The 20358-nt window shown below is 50.0% G+C and overlaps 1 protein-coding gene across 4 annotated transcripts in view; it reads left to right on the plus strand.

The window, feature by feature from the left end:
• Window positions 1-20358, plus strand: part of SSH2 (slingshot protein phosphatase 2) — a 126462-nt gene that overhangs the window by 45811 nt on the left and 60293 nt on the right. For 2 of the 4 annotated variants that reach the window (XM_077919436.1, XM_077919437.1), the window contains exon 1: window positions 10055-10405. The exons of the other annotated variants lie outside the window; for them this stretch is intronic. In XM_077919436.1, the coding sequence (XP_077775562.1) occupies window positions 10221-10405 (185 nt within the window). In that variant the 5' untranslated portion in view covers window positions 10055-10220. Of the gene's footprint in view, window positions 1-10054; window positions 10406-20358 lie in introns of those variants that run through there. 4 annotated transcript variants of the gene reach the window in all.

Consider the following 20358-nt stretch of genomic DNA (forward strand, 5'->3'; position numbering starts at 1 on the left):
AAGGGGCGCCCCACAAATAGAAAGCACAGACTCTGGAGATGCCAGCGGGGATTGAACCTGGGACCTTCTGCATCAAAGCAGCTGTTCTTCCACTGAGCTATGGCCCTTTTCCTAAATATAAAGATTCCTAGAATCATAGAGTTGGAAGGGACCCCGAGGGTCATCCAGTCCAGCCCCCTGCAATGCGGGAATCTCTGCTAAAGCATCCCTGACAGATGGCCACCCAACCTCTGCTTAAACACCTCCAGTGAAGTAGAGGCCACCACCTCTTGATTTTAAATAGGAACACCTGCAGTTAGACCATTGGCCCAGCCAGCCCAGTATCCCCCATGCTGGCTGGCAGCAGCTCTCCAGGGTTTCATGCCAGAGTTTTCCCCAGATGCTCTTGAGGGGTCTTGCAGCAGAGCTCCTGCTTTGCTGGCAAAAAGGTCCTGGGCTCAGTCCTGAGTTTGCAGGGGTTTGGCTTTTGATTCTGCTGTTCAGTTGTTGTTGTGCAGGAATGGGGAACCTGCTGCCCTCCAGGTGTTCTTGGACGCCCAGCTCCCATCATCCCTGGCAGCCAGGGGGGGGCAGGGGCAAGGGGTGCTGGGAGTTGCATCTGGAGGGCCACAGGTTCTCTCCCCCCCCCAATTGAACTCACCCATTATTGAATGTATTTCATGCTCTGCACTGCTGACCTAGCCGGTAAAGATCCTTCGCTGTGTGTTTGTGTGCATGCAAGAGATATTGAGGGGGGAATTCAATCAAGCTTGCATCTAAAGGCAAACCCACCTAATTTGCACTTTGCAACACAGTGTGCGAACCTAAAGGCAGGCAGTCCCACTTCGAAATTCTCACTTCTATGAATTTTGCAATGCAGCAAAGTAACGCATAGAAAAATGCACACCCTAGGATTAGGGTATCGACCAAAATGCATTTATCTAGTGAAAATACAACATGTCGGAGGAAATGGCTCCACAAAAATGTGTGTAGTAAGCAAAAACCACATTCCAAAATGTGTGGGAGAAATTCACACCAGAATGCTGATGGGTTTTCATGCAGACTCTCCCCCCAAAAAACATGTGGAAATGTGGGGAACTGCATTTAAAAATGAAAAACTGAGAGAAGTCGAAATGGACCTATTTGCCCACCCCTAAAGTTATGTAGCAGGGGAGACCTCAATCCTGTTTCTCCTTGTTCCTCTGTAAAAAAACTGGGTGGCTAGCAAATCTTGTTGCCGCCATGCAAGATTGGGCGAGAGAGGAAACGTGTGTGTGGTTTAATTTTCCTTTTCAGTGGACGGCTATTGTGCACTGGGCTGAATCTTGACTTGTGTGTGTGTGAGGGAGAGATAACGATTCTGGCATATTTGAAATGCTTTCTTGCCATGGGAAACGACTGGCTGCTGTTGATGCGCCGACCTCTGTCCTGGGACTTCCTCTTGCAGTGGCAGCGGGGAGCGGAAATGGGGTGGGGGGCTGGGAAGATAAACCCAAGCAGAGAACGGCTGAGGTTTTTCTTTTGTTGCCGAGTCGAGATTCCAACCCCCACCCCTGTAAATCTGAATGAAATTTTCCCCACCACCATTCATTGCACAGTCAACTTGCGTCAAGGCAGATCACTATTAGTAATAGTGTGAGGTTTCTCTCCCTCCTCATTTAATCCTGCGAGGTAGGTTAGGCCGAGAGGCAGTGTGACTGGCCCAGGTTCACACCCAGTGAGCTTCATGGCCGAATGGGGATTTGAACCCTGCTCTCCCAAGCTCAACACTCTAAGCACTAACACCACAGGGGCTTCTTTTCCCTTGGCAAGCCTGCCTTTCACAGTGATTTAATAACTTGCATTTCAGTCTTTCTTGGTGCCAGGAGCCTACTTATGCGCCCAGGAAGCTGGCAAATGCAGACCCTTGCCCCATCCAGCTCTGTATTGCCCACACTGTCTGGCAGTGGCTCTCCGTGGTTTCAGGTAGGGGTGGGGGGAGTCTTTACCCAGCCCTGGAGATGTGAGGGATTGGACCATGGAGTGGAGATTCCAGCTTTCACAGTTAAAGCAGGTGCTCCACCCCTGAACCAGCTTCCTTCCCATTTACATAAACCAAGATCCTAGTCCTCGTGGTTTTCAGATCCGAGTTAAACAGGAACATAATCGAGCTGCTTAAGATGGGCTGTCTAGCTCTCCAGGATTTCATGCAAGGGCCTCTCCCCAGCCCTGCCTGCAGATGCTGCCAGGGACATTCTGCATGCCAGTCAGGCTCTCTGCCACTGAGTTGTGGGTCCTCTTTAAGAAGGGGCCAGCTCCAGGCTACCCTGTGAGTCTGTGGGAGCTGAATCTGGGGCGGGTGTTTACTTCATTGCCTTCACAGCTCACACTCTGAACCGCTGTGACCAGCTTCACGCTTCTGCAAGGCAGATGGAGGAGGAATTTGCAGTGGGCCCATTGCCTACATGCCTCTCTTGTCAGGGGTGGCTAGATGGTTTGGTTTGGAGTGGTTTCCTTCCCTCCTGCCCACCTGCCATTATATACATTATAGAGAATGTACCTTGGAGTGGATACCTTCCTCTGTCTTTCCAAGCAGAGTCAGAAGGCTTCCCAGGCCACTTATCTCTCCTCATTTGCATTCCCTGCCTGCCTCTTATCAGACCAAGACATCTGCTCGGATTTCTGATCCACTCCAAAGCCTGCTCCTGTCCAGGAAATTACATGGGGTGGGTGGGCTCCAGGAGTCATGAACATGACTTGCTTCAAGCAGAAAATGGTACCCCCCCAAAAAAAAGATATTTGAGCTCTCTCCACAAGAAACTCGTAATTCCAAGCACTGTGTTGCATCCTATCGATTCTGGAAACTGCCTTCTCAAGCTGGTGGTGCCAATTTTTAAATTTATTTTAGGCCTAAAGAAAACATGCAACACTTTACACATGCCCAGTGGCATTCCAGCTAGAGAAACAGCAGGTTGGAGCGTTAGGGAGATCTCTGGTTTATTTCTGCAGGTCTATTTAAACTGCTTCGCGGACAAAAGCTTCACCAAAGAAATGGCTCTGGGAAACTAAAAGCAATAAAACAATTTCTGCAATTGGGGTCTAAAACCGCCCACCTGCAACAGCTGCTCTCTAACCCACTACGGCCACCCAGGTCCCCCCCACCCCCCAGAAAGCCCCCAAACAGGATCTGAGCACAAGAACCCTCTCCGCTCCTGTGGTTTCCAGCGGCTGGGATTCAAAAGCATCACTGCCTCAAACTGTGGAGGCAGAGCAGAACCTCTGACAGAGAATATACTATTTAACGGGGTGTGCCAGTGGCTGGACCTGCCCCCCCTTGCACCCAGCTCCAGTGAGTGCCTTGCGCAACGATGCGTTCTTACGTTGCTGGGTTATTGCCTCCTCGTAGTGGTTCTCCTTGTGCAAACGCTGGCGGAAGAGATGATGGGCTTTTCCCCATCGTGATAAATGGAGCGCAGCGTCTTCAGGGCTGTACGCAAAGCATAGGCTGGCATGTTCATTAGCAGGAGGGGAAGTGTGTGCTGCAGTTCTGATATACTTATTATGGGGAAGCGTGTGCAGTTATGTAGCGGCTGCAGTTTCCGTCTGTGTTTCTCTCTCTCTCTCTCTCTCTCTCTCTCTCTCTTTTTAAAAAAAAAGCCCAGCAGAGAATGATGTTTAACCAGAGTTCATTCTGCCCTCATTGCAGGAAGCACAAACTTAATAATAATAATAAATTTTTATTTATACCCCGCCCTTCCCGGTTCAGGAAACCGGGCTCAGGGCGGCTAACAACAAATTTAAAACACTTAATTGATGCTACAAAAAAACCAGCATAAAATACGGTGTAAAGCGTAAATAACAATAAAATCAAAAATCAATTTAGGGGGGAAATCCATCCAATAAACATTAGATGATCACCAGGGCTAGCTGGCTAAATTTTTAGTAGCTGCACAGGTGGAAATTCAGCCAAGCAAACTGGCTTTAAAAAAATTAATAATAATATGGCTGTACAGTGGGGCTGAGATCTGTGTGTGCCTTAAAGTGGGGGTCGGGGTGGGCTGTGGGCTGGCCCTCCAGAGGTTGCTGGAATTCCAATTAGCATCCAAAGGATTGGACAAATTCATGGAGGAAAGGGCTATGGTGGCTACTAGCCAGGGTGGCTATGCTCTGCTTCTGCACCAATGCCTCTGAATAAAAACTGCTGGAAACTGCAGGAGGGGAGAGGTCTCTTGGGCTGGTTTCCCATGGGGGAATCTTGGTCACCACTGTGGGAACAGGATGCTGGACTTGATGGGCCACTGGCCTCATCCTGCAGACTCTTCTCATGTTCTGATCTAGCATCATCCTTGACCACCGGCTATACTGGCTGATGGGGAGTTGGGAGTCCACAGACATCTGGAGAGCCACATGTGGGCCACATGTTTCCCCTTTTTAAAGGGAAAGTGGCCCAGATTTTCCCCAGACTTGACAGTCCTTAGAAAACATCGTTTTGGGTTCTAGTCTTTCCCCACAAAGATTCACGTTTGCAGTACTTGTCAAAAATATTTCAAGTTTACAGCACAAAAGTATTAAAGTTTGAAAACATCTGTTGGGGCTTGGTTTTTTTTATGCTGCCTCGCAGCAGGAGGTTTCCCCCAGGAAAAAATCTGAGTGATTTAGGAAGCAGCTGGTAGCCTTATGCGGCTAGTCAGTAGCACTGTGGGGAGACGGGTGTGCTCTGCCTGTCCTTTCTAAATGGGAGATTGCCAGGCAATTTCCAAGACGCCCTACAATGGGTTGTAGGCAGGCAAACTGCTGTTTCAGTATTTGCACATGGTGGCAAATCTGATGTCTGGATGCCACCCCCCTCTAAGAAATTGAGAGGATGGGTTTATGTGGCCGCTTCCCAAAATCTGCGTGGATTTTGAAACACATAAATGGGAGATGTTTCTCAAATTCCAGATGAAGATGAAATAGCTACATTGAAAAACACACAAACGTATCGCTAGGAAGGGGGAAACGGAAGATCAGAACTTTTTCTTTCTTTAGGGAGAGGTTAGTACATCTGATTAAAGCAGTGGTTCCTAGGCCATTTCCTGACCACCCCCCATCCCCAGCGCTCCCTCCCTTATAAAAAGCATTATACAGAACAGTGGTTTGCACGACCCACTAAGGGAGATAACAACACAATAAAATTCAAAACAGTAAAGATTGATTGCACAGTTACTCAAAATCCAATTAAAACTATTTAGTTTAGTTAATTCATCAGAACTCCTGAACTTGATCCAGTGATGCCAGATGTTGCATGAAAAACATTCTTACGCATTCTTACGAACGAAAACATAAGGGTAAGGAAGTTTATAGCACGGAACACTTGCCAAGCACGCACAAACCTTCACCTACCGCAGACGTAAGATAACGTAAGTTATAACAAAATAGATCGCTATTGCCAATCATTGGCTATCTTGTGACTTGTACAACCCAGAATGGTAAACGCAAGCAAACATTACCAAAGGAAGTAGCATTGAAAGCGATAAGAGTGGTAGACTTTGGGAACCTCTGGATTAAAGTGGAATGGGTGTGTGTTTGTGTTTTGTTCCTTTTAAAATTCACAAGAGCAACTCACAGCTCGGGGTGAATTTTGCCTCTTTCCCGTCAAAAAGATTTGCATAGCTGCAAGTTATTGCTAAAGCAAGAATTTGCCTGTGGGTCCAGCCTCCCCATCCTGTTTCTGGTGACCTTTTGCCATCTTCTTGCACAGAGAGAAAGAAAGAAGGGAAGGGGCTCTCTCAGCCTCCCACCATATGCTTGCTCTCTCTTTTACGACTGGGAGGGCGGGTACCAAAAGAGGTGACCTTGCATGCTGGAAAATCCAACGTTTGGACTTCCTAAAAAGCAAAACGTGCCGGGCTGCCTCTGCTGCGCCCCAGCCTGAGTGGCAAGGGAAGGACGCTGGCTTTGCCCAGAGGCACTCTGAGCCCCTACGAAGGAGAATAAATTTTGGGGCTTGGCTGGAAAGGCTGAAGCTGGGTCACTGGGAAATGTCACTCCCTCTTAAACTGCAGGGCAGATCTCTGGAGATGCCATTGGTCAGGACTGTTCACTGGGTGGAATACGCAGGAAGGAAATTCCTAGCTGAGCAGAGAGCAGAGTTTGGTTTGAATCTGCAATGGAGAACTGTGTGGGGAACCTCCGGACGTTGTTGGACTGGACTTCACTCCAGACTCCAGCAACACCTGGGAGGGCCATTCAGGTTCCCCACCCCCCGCTCTGCAGAAATGCTAAGCATTTAATACAAACTGAAGCATGGTGGAGGGCAAAAGGCAATGAAAGGGAAACTTTTAAAGTTTCTGGTCCATGGTCTCTCCTGCCTTTGGAGGTGCCAATACATCTCCTTGTCAAGGGTGCAAGGGAGCCTAGGGTCGCCTCTGCCTTCCAGATGTTGGTAGTCTCCACCTCCTCCCATCCCTGATCATTGGCCCTGCTGGCTATGACGGGTGCTGGGGGTCCTGCAAGAGCTTCCCCATACCTGAAATAAAGCTAGGAAGCATCATCCTGTTCATTTCATCATTACTGCAGCCCCTACCAAGCAGGCAAAAGTCTCTCTGGCCTGGTTTGCACTGTGCATTAAAGCACTCTGGTGCCATTTTAAACAGTCATAGCTTCCCCTAAAGAATCCTGGGAGCTGTAGTCTATTCAGGGTGCTGAGAGATGGCAGGAGCTACACAGCCACAATTCCTGGAGCTCCCTGTGGAAAGGGATTGATTGTTAAACCACTCTGTGAACTGTAGCTCTCTGTGAAGAAATAAGGGGTCTCCTAGCAACACTCAGCACCCTTCACAGACTACACTTCCCAGGATTCTTTGGGGGAAGCTATGTCTGCTTAAAGTGGCACCATTGTGCTTTAAAGATATGGTGTAAGTGTTCTTTCTTTCTTTCTTTCTTTCTTTCTTTCTTTCTTTCTTTCTTCTTTCTTTCTTTCTTTCTTTCTTTCTTTCTTTCTTTCTTTCTTTCTTCTTTGCAATCCCCTCCCTGGTTTTTGTGGCACCCTCCGCACGAGCCCATCATGCGCAATCCGCTAATGGCTTCTGAATGCTTTGACAGGGGCTTTAGTGCAGCATCTGTGAGCTCCTCCACACAGCCCTTCCTTTTTGCCGTGGGTCATAATAAAACCTGTTTTTTAAATAAATTAATTAAAAAGCAGACAAAAGGCCTCTTTACTTTCCCCAGCTGTGTGACACACAGAACTGCCCTCTGAGATCAGTGTTTGAAACAGGGGCAGGGAGGGCAGCTACTTTTTATAGGCACACCTGAAGGCAGGGTTGGGGAACCTGGAGGGCTGCCCAGGTGTGGTCAGGCACCAACTCCTATGTTATAAGAAAAAAACTGCTCCTTTTCCCTTATGGGGTACCTAAGAGCCCATATTGCATACGGGTGGCACTGTGGGTTAAACCACAGAGCCTAGGACTTGCTGATCAGAAGGTCGGCGGTTCAAATCCCCGCAATGGGGTGAGCTCCTGTTGCTCGGTCCCTGCTCCTGCCAACCTAGCAGTTCGAAAGTGCAAGTAGATAAATAGGTACCGCTCTGGCGGGAAAGTAAACGGCGTTTCTGTGCACTGCTCTGGTTCACCAGGAGCGGCTTAGTCATGCTGGCCACATGACCTGGAAGCTGTACGCCAGCTCCCTCGGCCAGTAAAGCGAGATGAGCGCCGCAACCCCAGAGTCGGCCACGAATGGACTTAACGGTCAGGGGTTCCTTTACCTTTAAGAGGCCATATAGTCCTTTTGTAGGTTCTCTATTGGTAGAAGAAAATAACAGAGGCCAACCAGAGAATATTGAGAAGCAAAACATCCCAGTGGGTCAAGGATGCTGATGGGCATTAGAATTGGAGCCTGCCACCCTCCAGGTATCCAGGTCCCATAATTGTTGACCATGCTGAGGTCCCACCTCCCCATCCCTGCTCTAAGAGACATTCCTCCCTCTCTCAAGAGGGGACGCCACTTCTCAAGCAGAGACATCTCTCCCAGGCACCACAAAATGCCATTTCTTAGAGCAGGGCATGGAACTCAGATGTTGCTCGACGTCTGTCCTGGGCCCAGCTGGGAGTGCAACAGCGAGCGTGAAACTCATAATCTCTGGGTCGTGGGTTCAAGCCCCAGGTTGGGCAAAAGATTCCTTCATTGCAGGGGGTTGGACTAGATCAATGTTTCCCAACCTCCAGCTGGTTTCATACTACAATTCCCATCATCCCTGACCACTGGTCTTGCCAGCTAGGGAAGATGGGAGTTGTAGTCCAAAAGAAGCTGGAGACCCAAAGTTGGGAAACACTGGACTAGATGATCCTCGTGGTGCCTTCCAACTCTATTTTCTGTGTTCTCTCCATGACATCTGGAGGTCCCTAGCTTTTCTGCTTTTCTTCTAAAAGAAATTCATGGAGGAGAGGAGAGTGGCTGTGCTCTGCCTTCATGGTGGGAAGCAGCAATGCTTCTGAATGCCAGTTGATGGAAACCACAGGATGGGAGACTGGCTCTTGCACCCAGGTCCATGGTCCTTGGTTGACTGATGTGAGAACAAGAGGCTGGAGGACCTGAAGGGAAGAACTACAATCAGAAGGTAGACAGTGGGAGATTCAGGACAGACAGCATAAGGAAGCTGCCATACTGAGTTAGACCGTTCGTCTGCCTAGCTCAGCATTGCCTACACTGACTGGCAGCAGTGGCAGCTCTCCAAGGTGTTAGGCAGGGGGGTCTCTACCAGCTGCACCAGGAGATGCTGCCAGGGATTGAAACCTCAGACTTTCTGCATGCAAAGCAGGTGTTCTGTCAGAGCTGAAGCCTTTTGTTATGGGAAGGTGCCTAGGCACACAGTACATGGCCATCTGGAATTCGCTGCCTGAAACCTTCTTTGGCGAAGGACCCCAGCTTGATGGCAGAGCATCCACCTTGCATACAGAAAGTCACAACTTAAGCATCCTATCCAACCTTTACTTAAAAATCTCCAACAGAGTCCACCACTTTTCAAGGGAGACTGTTCCACTTTGAACAGCCCTTACTGTCAGAATGTTTTTCCTTATGTTTAGTTGGCCTCTCCTTTCTTATAACTTGGAAGCCATGGGTTCGAGTCCTACCCCCGCACTGGAGAAAACACGCTTGTTCGCTCTTCCATCTGACAGCCTTTGAGATATTTGAAGATGACCAGGCTAAGCATACCCAGCAACTCCACCTGTTCCTCATCAGGCTTGGTTTCCAGATGTCAACATATATTGGTCTCCTCTATAGGGAGGCGGGACGCGGGTGGCGCTGTGGGTTAAACCACAGGGCCTAGGACTCGCCGATCAGAAGATTGGCGGTTCGAATCCCCGCAACGGGGTGAACTCCCATTGCTTGGTCCCAGCTCCTGCCAACCTAGCAGTTCGAAAGCACCTCAAAGCGCAAGTAGATAAATAGGTACCGCTCTGGTGGGAAGGTAAACAGCGTTTCCGTGCGCTGCTCTGGTTCACCAGAAGCGGCTTAGTCATGCTGGCCACGTGACCCGGAAGCTGTACGCCGGCTCCCTCGGCCAATAAAGCGAGATGAGCGCCACAACCCCAGAGTCGGCCATGACTGGACCTAACGGTCAGGGGTCCCTTTACCTTTATAGGGAGGCAGGGGGGCGGGGAGTGCGCCACTTTGGCATGCTTTTAAAAGTGGCGGCGGTTGGGGGGGGGGGGAGAGAGAAATGCATGGAGGTGAAGGCTATCAATGGCTCCAAGGCACGGCGCCTCTGCACCCTAGCCATGCTTCCCAGAGGAAGGCGGTTGCCAACTGCGGGGAAGAGCGCGACGCAGCCGGGCTACCCGTCTCTGCCCCCTGTCTGACGGGAGACGGAGGCGACCGGACGCCCCGGCATCGTCCCCAAGGCCGCGTGGCTGAGCTGCCGCCGCCTTGAGGAGCCGCGGAGAGGCAAGGCGCGCCCCGGCCGGCCCTTGGTGCTGGGGCAGCGCCTTCCTCTCCTCGTGGCCGGCGAAGGGACGCCCGCGCGCCCCGCCCCTGGGCCGGCCCAGAGGCGAAGTTGGGCCGGCTCGCCCTTGCGCACTGCGCGCCGTGCCGGCTTGGGGAGGCCAGGAGGGCGGGCGCTCCTCGGACACGCCAGAAGCCGCTGCCGGCGCCGGAGCGCAAGCAGCTCGCCCGCCGCCAGCCTCCTGCCTGCGCTGCCAGCCAGCCAGCCGCGCTCCTCTCTTCCCCGGCGTGCGCCCTGGTGCGCCCATGCTCCGCGCTCTCCGGCGGGGACCCCGCAGCCCCCTATGACCCTGCGCGGGCTCCGGCGGAGACAGCAAGGCGGCGGGGGCCGAGGAGGAGCAGGCGGCAGCGGCCGACCCCCTTCCGCCGCCCCGGCCTGCCCCCTCTGCCGCTGCCGCCGCCGGCCCCCCAAGATGATCCCCTACTTCTCCGACGACGCCGTCATCTCCCAGAACGCCATCAACCAGCTGTGAGTACCGCCGCCGCTTCTCTGCCCCCCCTCCACCCCCAGTTATTAGGGAGGAAGTTAGCAGGATGGTTGGGCACCCCCTCCCCAATCGTATGGGGTCTTTTCCTCCTCTTTCCAGACACGGATTGAGACTCTTACATTCTCTCTCTCTCTCTCTCTCTTCCTCCTCCCCCCTCTCTGCCCCCCCCCCCCCGCAATACACTTTTCTCGTCCCCTTGCCAGCGCCAGCGGTGGCTCCGCGTATTGCAGCGCAGAAGCCGTTTGATTTCTCTGGGTCCCGTCCTCCCCCCCCCCCCCGCTCTTTTCCTCCCTTTTCCCCTCTCCTTTCTCTGCTGCCAATTTTTTTAGGAAGTCATCTCGGGTAAAGCAAAGAGTCAAAGGAGGAGACTCTGGGCGGGCGAGTCGAATCTCCTTGCTTATTTCGGATATATTTCTCCCGTTCCTGTTGGGGGCGCGGGGCAGAGAGGATAGAGGAAACGGGGGTCTCATCCGTTGGGACGCCGCTCCTGCCCCAAAGAACATCCGTGCGCGCTGAGGGGTGGGTGGGCGAGCGGGCGAGCGCGTGCGCAGAAAATGAGAGGAAAATGGGGTTTAAGTCGGAAGTTAACTTAGGGAGCTCAGCAAGCTGTGTTTGCCCGGACCTGCCCTCCCCAGCTGTTGCCCTCCAGATGTTTCAGACTACAGCTCTGCGCTGGCTGGCTGGCCGGAGTTGCAGGCCGGAACACCTGGAAGGCTCCCAGGTTAGCAAGTTTTGGAGCAATTGTACTATGCGAGAGGGAAGACGTGCAAGGGGCAGCTTCGAGCGAACCTTGAATCCAAGCTTTGTGGTGGTTTGAGTTGCTGGTCTGAGCGCTTTTAGAGTAAATCTCAGAGTAAATCTCAAGTGGGCTTCAGCCACCCAACAAACGGTGTGGGGCTGCAGCCTGTGTGGCTACACAGCTCTGTGCTGGGCGCCCCTTCTGATACCCTGTCCTTACTGGGGGATTATTGCCACAGAAGTGTGCATGGGACAGTAGCCTTCGTGAGAGATGGGTGGCCTCCCCTCCCCAGCCCCATCACACTTTGAAAAGTTGCCTGGGGGTTGTTGTTTCCTCCCCAAACAAAGCAGTTAAAAACATAAAGAAGAGCCTACTGGGTCAGGCCAAGGGGGCCCATCCAGTCCAGTATCCTGTTCTCACAGTGGCCAACCAGTTTCCTGTAGGAAACCTGAAGTGGGACCCCAGCACAGTAGCATTCTCCCCTCCTGGTATTCAGAAGCACTGCTGCCTCCAGCAGCCGTTATGGCAAGTAGGGTTGCTATTGTGAAAATGGGTTAGGGGAGCCTTGTCTGCTGTTCTTAGCCCCTTGGGAAATGCCTCGTATAAAAACGCCCACAGTATAAAAGAATAAATATAATAATTGGAATCATAGAATTGGAGGGGAGCCAAAGGGTCATCTAGTCCAACCCCCTGCAGTCTTGCAAATTTGCACTCTGGTTTTCAAATGATTTGCCCCACCCCCCAGGTGAGTTCAGGTTTGGAGACAACTTGAGTTCGGCTCGGCCTGCTGTCTTGTTTTCGCTCCCTGCTCTTTATTCTTGCAATGGGGGGAGCGTAAACCATCTTTCTCCCCCCACCCCATTTTTACGCTTGGCTCCATAAAAGGTTTTTGTGGTTTTCCTGTTCTGCGGCAAGGCATACGCCCTTCCCCAGAACCTCAGGCCGGTCCCTCCGCTCTTGGCCTCTAGCTCTCTACTTTCAGGGCTTCCGCTTCTCGGCACCTTCTCAGACCCTTCGGCCCTCTCAGCTTGGGAAGGGGGGGGGGGGCTTCGGCTATCAGAGACGGCTGTCCAGGAATAGCTGCACAAGAAGTCTGTGTCAGCAAATGGAGCTTTTACAGTTGCAGAGGCCTTGCAGTCTGCTACCAACAACTGGGCAGTTGCCAGCCTTGGTGGGGGATGGCTTTTAATGCCTTTCCCTCTTCTCTTCTCTTCTCTTCTCTTCTCTTCTCTTCTCTTCTCTTCTCTCCACCCCCCCACCCCACCCCGCCCCACCCCACCCCGCCCCACTGTCACTGCTCCCTGGTGCAAAAACCCCACTGGTTCACTGGCTTCCTGCCCAAAGCAAGCCTTGGTGCTTGGAGCACCAGTTTTTGGTAAGGAAGCAGGGCATGGGAGTCTTGCTTTTGGATACCACTTGCTGGAAGCTGCAGGTGGAGAGAGTCCTGCTAGAGGGGGCTCCTCCTTGGGGCATCAGCTTGGCCACCGTGAAAGCAGAAAGCTGAACTTCATAGACCCCCCCTTGACCTGATCCAGCAGGGCCATTCTGATGCTCCTGTGTGTGGCTTTGCTGCTCCTGACGCTGCTTAGTGCTGGGAACATAGGAAGCGGTCTCATTCTGAGTCAGATTGCACAGAGTTTGGGGAAGGACCATAACAACTCAGTGGCAGAGCATCTGTTTTGTGTGGGGAAGGCCCCAGGTTTAATCCCCAATGGCATTTCCAGGTAAAGCTGGGAGAGAAGCCTGCCAGGAACACTTAAGAGATGCTGCCAGTCAGTGATGGCAAAACTGAGCTAGATGGACCTATGGTCTGGGCTCTGTATGTGGCAGCTCCCTGTGATCCTGTGCTCCTGTGCTCCTAGGACATATTGCTCTGTCTCCAGTTTCAGACTGGAGAATCTCTGCCTCAGTGTTAGAAACTCAAATATATAAGCCAGGTGCTAAATAGCTCCTTAAACCAGGGATGCAGTCGGCAGAACAGAACAGCCAGTTGCTCTTTTGGGGCCAAACAACTCAAAAGTTTTGCTTTTCATTAGGACTTTGGGGTTCCTACACTCCATTCTGATTGTGCAGATAAAATAGAACGGATAGAATCCCACAGGTTGCATTGCTAGTGTGTGAAAACAGTCCAGATCCAAGGATCCCCAGGTAGGCACCTCCAGATGGTGATGTCAGATGCCGTTGTGGTACCCAAACACCTTCACTTGCTTGCAAGTGGCCAGTAGCCAGGTGCAAAATGCGCGTGGCAAATTTCAAACGCTTCTCTGCCCTACCTGGAGATTCTGGGGCTTGAACCTGGGAACTTCTGCATGCAAGGCAGGGGCTCTGCCACTGAGCTGTGGCCATTCCCCATATCACCAAGCGTGGGAGGCCAGGGAGGCCCCTCCTGCAAACAGGGGCCTCTTGTGGGTGCCTGGGGTGTGGAAGGAAGACCAAGAGATGTGTTACTTTCAAATGCAGGTCAGAGAAAGCGTTCTGGGCTGTGTTTCTATGATCTGCAGATTCTTATTTGTGGGGTTCTTCGATGACAAGATCAGTGTGCCCTTAGCATGCCCGGGGCTTCACAGAGTTCAAGAGGTCAGGTGGTCCCCTGCCCCAAAGAGGTTACAGTCGAAAAGTCTGACGCAACGGAAGCGGCAGAGGGAGGAAGCAGAAGCTGGGGTGTAAAACTGAGAAGCAACTGGCCCGTGCTTAGCCCGCTTTACAGGCTGGGTTCACAGCCGGGCACAGGAATTAAGGGAAAAGCCTTTCTGGAAGCAACTTTGCCACCTGTTACAGCCACAGAGCATTGGTGGGGCCAGGGCAGCATCCCATGTGAATGGGCCCCCCAAAGGCAGAAATACCAAAAGCCGCTGAGTCTTTCTTAGGGTCCCGTCCTTCAAAATCCTGGCAATGTTGTTGATCCCACTGAGAGAGGGGGGCGGCTCTCTTATCTGCTCGAATCATAGAATTGTAGAGGTGGAAGGGATCTTGAGGGTCATCTAGCCCAACCCGCTGTGGCAATGCAGGAATCGCAGCTGAAGGAATGCAGGAATCCTCACAGAACTCTAGCCCAATGGTTGCCATTAATTTGATTTTGAATTGATTTTAAAACAAATTGATTTTAGAATGCTGTGTCACTTTTATTGTTGTTAGCCGCTCTGAGCCCGGCTTCAGCTGGGGAGGGCGGGATATAAATAAATTTATTATTATTATTTATTATTATTAAATAATCCCTGACAGATGGCCACCCGGCGACCTCTGCTTAAAAACCTCCAGCAAATAAGAGTCCCCTGCCGTCACCAGCTAGAGTTTAAAAATGTACCTCACGGGACTTGACTTGACTTTCCAGGCTTCTTGCAGGCGAGGGAAGGGTCTAGTGTGACACAGAAGCTTGCACGCTGCATTTTGGGCACTAGGTGTTTCAGACAGACGGCATCTTTTCACCTGTTCAGGATCCACCTTATCTTGTGGAGCAAGCTCTTAAGATGTGGTAGGGCATACCATACCAAAAGAATGAGCTTCTGTGCAGTAATGAGTCACTCAGGAACACAAGTTTCCCCCCTTTATCGTCGAAGAGTGCAGCTTTATTAAAAGTAGCTGTTTGGCATAAATCCAGTGTTAGAAACTGAGATGTGAAAGCTAGGAGCTAAATGGCACCTTAAACCGAGGTTATGGGCACAACGGAATGTCTAGGCGCATTTTTACAAAGCTGAAAACGAATGAACTGCAGCTAAGATATTTTGTTCATTTTTCACATGGTCTAGTCCTTCCCCTGCCCCCCCCCTAATATTCTTAAGAGGGTCTCTTTTCCAGTCTTCAGAGAGCAGCTGGAAGTGGGGGAGGCAGAAAAAGGTCCTCCTTTCCTTCCACTCTGCAGCTGTAATCTGAAATCTTAGGCGCAGTACTACGCCTGGAGCTCAGAAACTTCTCGTGCTAATTCCCTGTCGCAAAATGCTCATAGAACATCGGGAGTTTCGAACACTGGATAAATCAAGATGTTATTGTGTGCCAGCTCACTCTTACACACTGCCTTCTGCAGAACAGCAGGCTCCGGTCTCTGAATTTGCTACTTCCCCTTTGTTTTTGGGGTGAAGGGCAGGGAGCAGGATGCGGGCATGTGAATTTGCCAGTAACTAGCCGTGGGTATCTATCCGGGGAGATTGCCGTGTGTGTGTGTGTGTGTGTGTGTGTGTGTGTGTGTGTTCTGAGCCCTTTCCTAGAGCGCCTGAAGTGTTGTTGCTTAAACTGAGCACATCCACGGTAGCTGCTGGAACGCTACCTTCTACTGAGTCAGACCATTGGGTTCATCTAGCTCAGTACTGCCTGCACTGACTGACAGCGGCTCTCCAGGATTTTAGACCGGGTTCTCTCCCACCGTGGTTTGAACCTGGGACCTTCTACATGCGAAGCTGAAGCTCTGACGCTACAGCTCATCCACTCTCGGAAAAAGCTTGCCTCCTGAGATAATTGCCTAGGAGAAGCAAGTAAAATGCTGCTGGGCTCCAAAACCTTAACGGCTTTGATGTTTTGTTTTGTTCAACTATCAAGCAGGATATACATTTTACAAAAGGAAAGGAAAGGCAATGTTTGGACATGCAGGCTCTTAACAGCCGCTGGATTTCCAGCTCTTTCTTTCCCCCCTTTTTCTCCTTATATATCCCTTTTTCTATAATGCTTTATTGATTTTAAAAACAAAGCAAGTCAACCAAAACAATCCAAAACCAATACATATTACCAAAAAAGATTTAGATTCATACATAACTATTTCCAACCGTGACTTCCAATCACCCCATTGTGGTTCCTAAATTACATTTTTGACTACACACTTTCCTTTATCTCTCCTAAGTTGTTTCAGTTGTATTGGTTTTGTAAAATTCCCTTATTTCATGCAGAGGTCAATCCAGGCCTGCCAAAGAATTTAAAATTTTACAGTGCTCTTTTAGGTGCATTCTGTAAATTTCCCACTCTATTAAATATTTGCTCTCTATCATCTCGGAATCTTGCTGTCGTTCTTGCTAACTCTGCATATTCTCACATTTTTGTCTGCCAATCCAATTTGGATTTCCAGCTCTTTCACTTCCATCTCTTCCTCTGCCGTGCCTTTAACCTGTGTGGGCAGGCAGCAGTTCGACAGATGCAGCGTTCACCATCACTCCATGCTGGGGGAAAGCTACACGTGTTGAATTCCTCCCTGCCCTGTAGCAGTTGAAGAGTTCCCAGGCCCAGTGGAGAAGAAGAAACAAAAGCACACCTGGCAACTCTGGGGCCTCGCCCTGAAAACACAGCAACATAGGAAGCCGCCGTCTACCAATTCAGACACTTCTTAAGTTCAGTATTGTCAACACCGTCTCCTCTTTTTTTTTAATAATATTTTTATTGATTTTCCAACATATATTGAACACAATACAATACACAATACACAAACAAACAGACATATAAACACGTATAATTTCAAAACCTTCTTTTCATAAATCTTACTTCTCCGACTTCCCCATACTTCCCCTTTCTGCATCCCTGTTTCAAAATTTCTTCAGCAAATCCTTACTTAGCCTTCTCTCTTACCTAATAATTTACAGCTGTAATCCTCTTTTTTCTCTAACCTCAACATTTTAGCACTCATTAATTTTATAATAATTCTTAAGATAAACTTTAAATTTCTTCCAATCTTCCTCCACCGTCTCTTTTCCTTGATCACGGATTCTGCCAGTCATCTCAGCCAGTCCCATGTAGTCGATCACCTTCGTCTGCCATTCTTCCAGCGTGGGTAATTCTTGTGTCTTCCAATACTTTGCTATAAGAACCCTTGCTGCTGTAGTAGCATACATAAAAAACGTCCTGTCTCTCTTTAACACCAATTGGCCGACCATGCCCAAGAGAAAAGCCTCTGGTTTCTTATGAAAAGTACATTTAAGTACCTTCTTCATTTCATTATAGATCATTTCCCAGAAGGCCTTAATCTTCGGGCATGTCCACCAAAGGTGGTAAAAAGTACCTTCAGTTTCATTACATTTCCAGTATTTGTTGTTGGGCAAATGATAAATTTTAGCAAGCTTGACTGGGGTCATGTACCACCTGTAAATCATTTTCATAATATTCTCTCTTAAGGCATTACATGCCGTAAACTTTATACCGGTGGTCCATAACTGTTCCCAGTCAGCAAACATAATATTATGACCAACGGTCTCCTCAAAAAGAATGTAAGATTCCAGTCCTCGTGGGATGAACAAAAGAGGACTGTAGGAAGTTGCTTTCTACAGTGCCAAACCAAAACTATCTAGCTCAGTATTTTTGCACTGAGCTTCGCACAGGCGGCAATACCTGGAGATGCCATTGGCGATTGAAACTGCTTTTGCACGCAAGGCAGGTGCTCAGCTCCTGAGGTGCAGCCCCAAACGTGGCTTATGGAGCAGTGCAGGGTTGAGCCCCCCAGAAAGCAGCCCAGTGTCAGGTGTGTCTTCAGCCATTGCTCCCCTTTTTAATCCTGCTGCAGAAACCCAGTACCAGATGAGTTGCAATTACCGTATTTTCCCGTGTATAAGACTGTTTTTTTCTTTAAAAAATAGGTTTAAAATTGGGGGTCGTCTTATACACAGATACAATCCCTCCCCCCATTTTCTTAATTTGGAGGGGCATCTTATACATGGAAAAATACGGTAGTTGCTGTGTTTCCGGGCTCCAAAGTTGCCACTAGCCTTCCTTCTTTTGATGGCTTACCTGATTCAATAACTCAAGGCCAGCCCTTTGCTACCCTGCCTCCCAGTAGCAGCCGGTCGCTGGTTTCTGGCATCTCACAGACAAGAGCATCTAACAGCCTATTTGAGACCGGGGATGGTGGTGTCATGGTTAGAGTGTTGGACTAGGTCCTGCGAGACCAGGGTTCGAATCCTCACTTGGCCATGAAGCTGACTGGGTAACCTCGGCCCAACCATTGCCCCTCAGCCTAACCTACCTCACAGGGTGGTTGTGGGGATTAAAGGGGGAGGGGAGAACCATGCAAGCCACCTTGATTCCTTCGTCATGCAGTGCAAACTATGGAACTCCTCCCCGCAGTGTTGGACAAATTCATGGAGGAGACGGCTGTCAATGGCTGCTATCCTCAATGGCTATACTCTTCCTCCATGTTTGGAGGCAGCAGTGCTTCTGAATACCAGTTGCTGGAAACTGCAGGAGGAAAGAGTTGCTCTTGTGGGTTGCTCACACACATCTTGTTGTGAGAACGGGATTAGATGGGACATTGGCCTACTGCAGCTGCTGCTCTTACATTCTTAAATGTTTGTATGTACTAGCGGGGTGCCATGGAGCTGAAAAGCAGTCTATAAGCAAACTGAAATGATTAAAGTGGTACCTTGGTTCTCAAACTTAATTCGTTCCAGAAGTCAACTTGACTTCCAAAATGTTCAAAAACCAAGGTACAGCTTCTGGTTGGTGCAGGTGCCCCGGAAACAATAGCCGACAGCTGCATCGGATGTTCAGCTTCCAAAAAAGTTTGAAAACCGGAACACTTACTTCTGGGTTTTCGGTGTTTGGGAACCAAGGCATTTGAGAACCAAGGTACCACTGTATTTCTTTATAAACAGTAGCTGTGTACCCCAGTTTAATTTTTAAAAATCAAAACCTTTTACAACAATATGTGTGTGTGTGTGTGTGTGTATGCGTGCGTGCGTGCAAGAAAACTGCATGATCTTTTTTTAAAAAAATAAAGTAGATCACCAGCTAGCTATTACAGGAAGCATTTGTCTGCATCGTCTGCCTAAGCCTGGCAGCAAAGAAAAGATCTCAGCAAAGGTTCAAAGTTCAGTGTAGGAAGGCGCCTGCCGAATCTCTATTCGGAGAGCGTTCTGTAGGGCTGGGCCGGTGACATTAAAGGCTCGGTTTTGTAGTGTGTTGATGCCAAATGAGCCTCACCAATAATAACAACCATTCCTTGATAAACTCCTCTACAGAAGCAGCAGGCTGAACTGTGGACCAGAGTATATTGCCTAGAAGATGGTGTGGGTGTCTCTAAGTTGCGGCGCCTTTGTGAATCTACGGTATCAGGATGTTGGGGACCCGCCTCTTTCGCTGGACTGTTTCCTTGCCTGCAGGATTGCAGAGATGGGCTCTTGCTATTGTGGGTGGTGGAATGGAACAGGATCTGAATCAAGGAGGCATTGCGATAGTAACGGAGTTCTGCCTTCCATGCTTTGTTGAGAATGCCTGCCATCAGAAGCTGAAAGGTGGGAAGTTCGGGACAGACGAAAGGAAGAACTTCTTTGCCCAGCCCATGGTTAAACTCTGGAATTCGCTCCTGCAGGATGTTGCTGTGGCCACCAGCTTGGAATGGCTTCCAAAAGGGGATTGGGTAAATTAAGGGGGCAGTAAGGACGCGGGTGGTGCTGTGGGTTAAACCACAGAGCCTAGGACTTGCCGATGAGAGGTCGCGGTTCGAATCCCTGGGACGGGGTGAGCTCCCATTGCTCGGACCCTGCTCCTGTCAACCTAGCAGTTCGAAAGTGCAAGTAGATAAATGGGTACCGCTCTGGCGGGAGGGTAAACGGCGTTTTCATGCGCTGCTCTGGTTCACCAGAAAGTGGCTTAGTCCTGCTGGCCACATGACCTGGAAGCTGTATGCCAGCTCCCTCGGCCAGTAAAGCGAGATGAGCGCCACAACCCCAGAGTTGGTCATGACTGGACCTAATTGTCAGGGGTACTTTTACCTTTAAGGCTACCCATGGCTAGTAGCCACAATGTTTTCCCTCCACCTTCCTGGGAATTGCAAGTGGGCAGAGTCTGATATGTTCCAAACGTAGTGTATTCAGGGTTTTAGGAGATATTGAACCTAGACTTAACATGTTGTCATCTTTTTTTAAAATGAGGTTGGTTTTACAGCTGCTTCGTAGGCCAGGTTGGCTTCAGCTGGAGGCAGAAGCCTCGTAGGGCAGAGGGAGGGAGCTCCGCAGTGTCTTCTCTAGCGACTTGGTGAGGTCCTGATAGCGAAGGAACAGGGAGTGCAAATCCCTTGCTTACAGGCACCCAGCGGTGGGGGAGACCCACCCTTTCCTTCCCTGGAACGGAGAGATTAAAGCTCCTGCGGTTATCAGGAACAGGTTTTGCCGCATCCCCTTCTGAGATTATCAGCTGTGGCCAAGCAGGGCCCTTTTTGCTGGTTTTTGTGGGGATTTAAGTCTTGGCTGCGACTGAGCAAATGTGAGGCAAGGGAGGTTTCTGGTTTTT

Source organism: Podarcis muralis, chromosome 15, assembly GCF_964188315.1.
Source record: "Podarcis muralis chromosome 15, rPodMur119.hap1.1, whole genome shotgun sequence".
Lineage (NCBI taxonomy): Eukaryota > Metazoa > Chordata > Lepidosauria > Squamata > Lacertidae > Podarcis > Podarcis muralis.